The sequence below is a fragment of the Falco rusticolus genome, chromosome 3 (genome assembly GCF_015220075.1).
Source record: "Falco rusticolus isolate bFalRus1 chromosome 3, bFalRus1.pri, whole genome shotgun sequence".
Lineage (NCBI taxonomy): Eukaryota > Metazoa > Chordata > Aves > Falconiformes > Falconidae > Falco > Falco rusticolus.
In genome coordinates, this window is record NC_051189.1 from 57,482,535 (window position 1) to 57,489,044 (window position 6,510).

The window sequence follows — 6,510 nt, forward strand, 5'->3', positions numbered from 1 at the left end:
CTTTCATACCGTTGAAAACAGCTAACTGCTTAAATTCCAGACTTCAAATATAAAATTATTATTTGGATAATAAGATTCCACCTTCTGCATGTCACCTTAATAAAAAAAATTTAAAAAAATAAGTGAATATACAAGTTGCATATTAGAAGGGAGGAAACACATGTAAGCAGCAAATCTAAAATTACTGATTAGAGAGCAAAGCAGTAATCCTCAGCTCTTTTTCACAGGCAACATCTTTCCTGTAAGACTGTCTGATGCAGATTAGCTGCTGCTGTTAATAACAACAAAGGTCAAATTGAAAGCTAATGAAATTGTGAAGTACAGCAAAGACTGCCACATATTGTCAGCTTAAAGCTTTCTGTATGGTCCGTTAAGGGTAGGGATACTGGCTTGGATAACTTTTGATTTACTTTTACAGAGTAATCATTAACTCTAAAAAATCCCACTATTTCCTTGTCACTGATTTTGGCTTAAGCCAGTACTCTCAGCTGTGAAACGTAGCAGCTAAGAAGTCAACTCACATTTGCTACTCATGGCCTTGCTCAAGTGTCACTAACCTTCAGCTGGGTGCAGCAGCCTCTCAAATTATTATCTTCTCTGGGGGACACTGAATTTGGTTTCACCATCAGTTTATGCCAATCTAAATAGACCCTGCCACTGAACAGGATGGATCTCTAAGGGACCCCTTGCTTTAAGGCACATAATAGCATCCCTCTTCCATGGACTAATCTAGCTAAAAACCAAGACAGCAGGAACACCACCCCAGCAGCATGCATGGATTTACCCATGTTAAAGCCTCACCCTGTGGAGAGACCCAGCAGCATAGCAAGCCCCAATGTTATGCATTTACATGGCTTCTATACTAACAGGGACTCAGAACATGTTCACAAACTGTCATATTTTGGCTGAGATTTTTAAAGGAGCTTCCTGAGCTCCTAACCACTCAAGATTCCTTTGAAAACTCACCTATTTGCACAACTGAAAGCTTGCAGCAGCATTTCCTATGAGTTTGATGCTGTATATTAAAATCTGTTCACAGAGTCCTTAGCCATCTTGACATTAACTGCCCTTCTCAGGCATGAGAGAAGTGGTCAATTCCAATGCCTAAAGATACTTACAGTTCAGCAGGGGCTGTAAACATGAAATATCAGATAAGAGGAAACTGCTTTTTGGTGGCACCAAGTACTTCTGCCCCATTAACACAACTATCTTTGCACAGTTTGAGCTGTTTTCTGTAACACACGAAAGCAGGTCCTGCTCTGGAATCGAGATTTCATCATCTAGCACATGTACAGCTTGATGGTCACTTTCATTCACATCTGGAAACTGCTTTGCCATTTCACATAATTCAGCCAACCCACAGCCAATGTGTCCAGGAACAACATTCTTCCTGCAATTCAGTTCTGCCGTAGTGTGGTGAAGAAAACCACTTTTGAGTCCTTCTTGGACTAAATGCAAAGTGCCTTCCCAAATGAGCTTCCTGACCTGTATGGTCATACAGAATCAAGAGAAAAAGAAATGATCTTTCAAGTATCTTCTTGATCAAGGAATGCAAGAGAAACCAAAACTTTTCAATCTGCAGAGTGGGAAAAGGATGCTTTCCAGACACTGAGATCACTGACAAAATCTACAAGGGCATGACAATAAGGGTATGCTAACTTTCGTTGTTGGGGTTTTTTTTGTAAAAAAAATAAAAATTAGATACCTGGAGAAAGAAAGAGAGACTACCAAATAAACCAATATTCTACCAATAGAGGTAGAATATTATTGTTGTTCCAAACAAACATAAATTTCAAAGCAATAATTTGAAGTTAAAATTCTAATCCAATTTCAAGTTACTGTACTTTTAATTGAGACATATATTGGAATTCAAAAATCAGTATTTTCCCACATTTTAGTTCACTTCAAAAAAACAGTAGTTTGTGCATTTTAAAAGTACTACAGAAGTACAATCAGTAAATCAAATTAAATTAGAATTTGGTTTTGAAACTTTTATAAGTGACACAGCCCTCAAACAATCTGCCAGTGAGACCAGGAAGACAAGATTCTTGGATCTATATACACACTCATTCACTTCCACACCCTCCCTTTGCAAAATTTAGAGACCTAGTTCATTCCTAAATTATTGAGCCTCTGTGAGTTTTAATTATCAGGCAATTTTGTTCATTCACAATAGCAATACTGACAGTTACAGTGGCTTTATCAAAGATTTCAAATACTTATCACGGTTTCTAAAACTCCTGATTATGGAATCCTCAACTTTACAAGATGTTTTTACAAAATACTCTATAATTGTTACATGCACTGCACCCTGCACCCCTATTAATTTTGAAGTTGTAATAATTTCCTTAACAGTGCCACCATCTACATATCTGAGATTTTTTACTACCTAGGTTTGTGACAGTAAAAGTTTATACTGCTTTAACAGAATTAATAAAGATACCTTTAGAAATGCTAGAAGTCGTACAGTCGAATTAATGCAGAAAGCTTTTCTTCCTACACCCATGTGTTAATTTGCAGGTGGACAAAGCCTCTTGACTGTCAAGTAATTTAAACAGTAGTTTTAACAATGGCTGCTGAAGGAATTCAGTATATTTTGTAGTGCTCCCTATTCATAAGTGGATATAACACCTGCTTTCACTGGCAAACACAAATTTGGGTTTTTTCTGTAAACTATTCTAAAGATACAAATAACTGCCAAAATAATCTGAATTGACTTGCAGAACTACAACCTTTAACACTACAAATACAATAAAAAACCCGATACATTCTAATCTGTGAATGGTATCAGAGGCTAACTGGGATGACAGATTTTTCAAAACTATGTCTTTTTTGCATATTCACCAAAAATAATTTAGAATTACACAGGCCTCTAAGACGTCAAATTTATCTTCATTTCTTCCAACATTCCTACTGTTGAATGCCTGTATTTTGGCTTAAATATTTTCATACTCATAAACCTGTTTGATGTTGAATTTCAAACTTCTCTCCTTCAGCACGATTCTGCACATGCATAGCTTATTCACAACAATAATTACAGGATCTCTACACTGTATCATAGCAAATTGTACATGTTTACTACAAAACTGCTGTCGTGTAAAAGAAGGAAAATTTAGTCATTTAAATATAGTCCAAGAGGAATAGAATTAAACAAGAAGTCCAAAATGACTAACGCCATCAGGGAAGAAAGCAAGTTTAAGCCATAGTTCGGGTTCATGTCACTATTTAGGAAATGAATAAGAATATATCAAACACCATCCGAAGATTACACTTCTAGGATTGACTAGCATGCCCCAGTTTAATTCAGTCACAGCTTTACCAGTACATCACTGGTGTGAGCCTAAATAGAGGCTTGAATTCTAAATCATTCATGATGCTTTAAGTATGACAATATAAAATGTTAGAGGAAAAACTCACTCTTGTTAGCAGAAGACATCTTGGAGCACATTTGGTCAGAGAAGCTTTGAACAACTTCAGTACAGTATCCTGATATACTAAAGATGAGTTTGTCTTCAGAACAGGTTACACTGCTTATTTCAAATCAGTCACCTCCTGTTCAACTAATAGCTCCTCACTATACGACACTCAGTTATCCATAACAGTAAAAGATGTTTTGTGAACGCAGTTTCCAGCTCTTTGAAATGTCTCACCTGCAGTTTTAGGTCTACTTTGTGTCACATGTATCTACACGGATTATACATTCTCTGTATACACTTAGTCATTTAAGAACTGGAGAAATGGCTTTCCTGTTAGCTGAACAAGGTACAAAAACACAAATTGTTGTTTGCAACCACATCTTGCACTCTGTATGTGCCCAAATTCAGGTATCACGTACTCACAAAATAATACCTTAGTTCACTTACCTTTGAATGGTATTCTAAAGCATCCAGTTCACCTTGGTTGAATACACTTTTCCTTTTACGTTTCTGCAGAATGAGCAAACAATGAAAAAAAAAATAACCCATATTACTCCATGATTAAAGGGGAAAAAAAATGAAACATGCCTAACTTAAAAATTAACTTTTTTAAAAGCAGAAGAAGCTTTCCATCTCTTTTCTATCACAAGTCCAATAAGTAAAAAGATGATCTCAAATGCCAAGACTGCTGTAGGCATACTCAAGGTACACAGGCTTAAAGCTGTGCTATGTCACTCATGGCACTGGGATCTGATGGTATCTAGTGCACACCACAGTTCACATTCATGCCTCCTTCAGGCCTATACTAGAAAGTGTTTGTTCAGCTGTCAAGTGCAGTTTACCAATAACAGGAGAAAATTAACTATGTCTTCACAATTACATTTGTTGGTTTAGACCTGCAACTCCTATTTTGGTCCATAAGAAACAGTACTGAACAATCAACATATTGAAAGTAAATTCATACTGTCCTTCACTCCTCCTTAATCTGTACAATCTTGACAGCTACCACAGTTTCAGCCTAAACCCCTGACCACAACCAATGTCAGAAGATTTTGTGAGCAAATCACTGCTTTCAAGTCTTGGTGATACAAGAGCTATTTACTTTTAAAAAGAAAAAAAAGTAAGCATCTATAGTGAAAAACAAGAAAGAATTCGAAAAACAGAATGCTAGTTAATCCTTACAAACAGTTAATAAGACATGGCCTTGGGAGAAGGAACAGACACCACAAATAAATCAAGCTAAGAAATAACAAGATAAGCTCAATGAGAACCAAAACAGTTAACAAGACCAAACAAAAAATTACTTGATCTATGTATGAACTATCCTAATCAGCATACTGAAAGATCCATCCCTGAGCAAAGAGAGCCCCTACTAACAAAGCCCCCTCCCCACAGGACATGCACAGTGAACAAAAAAAAAAAAAAACAACACTGTATCTTTAAATGGAGACAAGGCTTGTAAGAACCAATGAGAAACAGTGTGACTAAACACAATTGTAAACAATTGTTCAAAGCCTATAAAATGTTTTACTATGTGTTAAGAGGTGCGCTAGCTTTGTGGTTTTAATACCTAGCACCCATCTCTATGCAGAAAACAAGCATCTAGACTCTGCGTGTGGCCCAGCTCTTGCACACTGGGTGAAGAACCCAGATTTGGGGTAACAATGGGATGCATGTTATTGATACAAGTGACACAAGAATATCCTCACCAGTGCTTACATTTTCGGTGCATCTTTAAATCTACTGCGGTGAAGTTCCTGCTCTCCTACATAACCTCTGGACATTGAAATAAGCAAGAAAATGTTAGCAGTATATTATTTACCAGGGGATTACTGCAGTTTACTGCATTAGAGAGAACATACCTTCCTAGCACTGGCAACAGAATCTCCAATGCCACTCTTGGTTCCTTCTTGGTGTTCCTCTCTGTTGCTGTTGGCCTTAATATTTGTGAGACTCAACTCAGGACACCCCTGCCACAGCTGCTCCTCAAGAGCTGAAGCTATATGGGGCTTAGAAATATCAAAGAACTCCTCCCGAAACACATATTTCATTTTTACAGTTTTAATTTCTGTTTCTGTTGGATCTCCAGGTCCAGGAATAGGACCATTTCTTGATGAGGTGGTAGCAACGGTAGAAGTAGCACGACAATCTCCAGTAGATGTGCCAGAAGTATTCTTGTGCCTGGCATCATCAGGGTATGCAAAGGAGTCACAGATCTCATAGCCACACTGGTTGATGAAAGAGAGATGATCCACGAGCCACCCGGCTGTCAGCCGATGTACCACAGACATCATGGGTCCTCTTTTCAGGAAGAAAAATCAACTCCCTGAAACTGTTGCTGACAACCGTATGCACTTCCTGGAGCAAACACCTGCTGTGCAAACTTGTTTAAGAGTTCAATTTTCAGAATTATCGCACCTATGTTTCCACAGGCAGTTCCATGCACATGCAGGACACACTGAAAACCCTTCTGACTTCAGCTGTTTTCCCCATTATGACTTGTTCCATCTCTATTTCACTTACTTATAGTAAGCAAGTTTTAACTAAGGTTCTATAATTTCATATAGTACACTTTAAGCTGACCCATTTAACAAGTTAGAAAATGGCACGACGCCACTGCAACTGTATAAAACAAGGCCTGATACCACAGCACCCAGGAGCAGCAACACAAACACAGGCGCAGCCGCACCACCAGCCGGCAGAGGCCGAGCCCCGGTGCCCGCAAGCACGCAGGGCCTGGGAGCTCGGGTTCCTCCCCGTCCCCGTCCCACGGCCCTGCGCTGCTCGGCGGGACGAGCAGCCTGAGGGGGGAGCAGCCTCCTCACCGCCGCGGCCCGCCGAGCCGCAGCGAAGGGGCTGCTCTGAACCCGGTGCGCGGGGCTCGGCACGGCGGCCCCAAGCCGTTACAGAGCCGGGCAGGCCGGGGGCTGTCCTCCGACCTTCCCTCGCTACGGGCAGGGAAAAACCCCAGGGCTTGCCACAGCGCGGCACCACCTCACACACTTACCACCGCCATCTTGCTGCCCAGCCCCAAGCTCAGCGCCTAAGGGCCCGCGGGGCGGCGGGCGGGCGGAAGTGACGACAGGCCCCCGTG

At 40.1% G+C, this 6,510-nt stretch overlaps 1 protein-coding gene across 14 annotated transcripts in view; it reads right to left on the reverse strand.

The window, feature by feature from the left end:
* Positions 1 to 6,488, reverse strand: part of METTL4 (methyltransferase like 4) — a 46,263-nt gene extending 39,775 nt beyond the window's left edge. For 12 of the 14 annotated variants that reach the window (XR_005103438.1, XR_005103441.1, XR_005103439.1 and 9 more), the window contains exons 1-3: positions 5,279 to 6,417; positions 3,864 to 3,926; positions 1,119 to 1,485 (exon numbers count right to left, since the gene is read on the reverse strand). Coding sequence is in view for 10 of the 14 variants with exons in the window: in XM_037382082.1 (XP_037237979.1) it covers positions 1,119 to 1,485; positions 3,864 to 3,926; positions 5,279 to 5,710 (862 nt within the window). In the remaining 4 variants the exon portion in view is untranslated. The other 2 variants (XM_037382080.1, XM_037382079.1) reach the window with 2 other exon arrangements.
* Between the last annotated feature and the right edge of the window lie 22 nt (positions 6,489 to 6,510).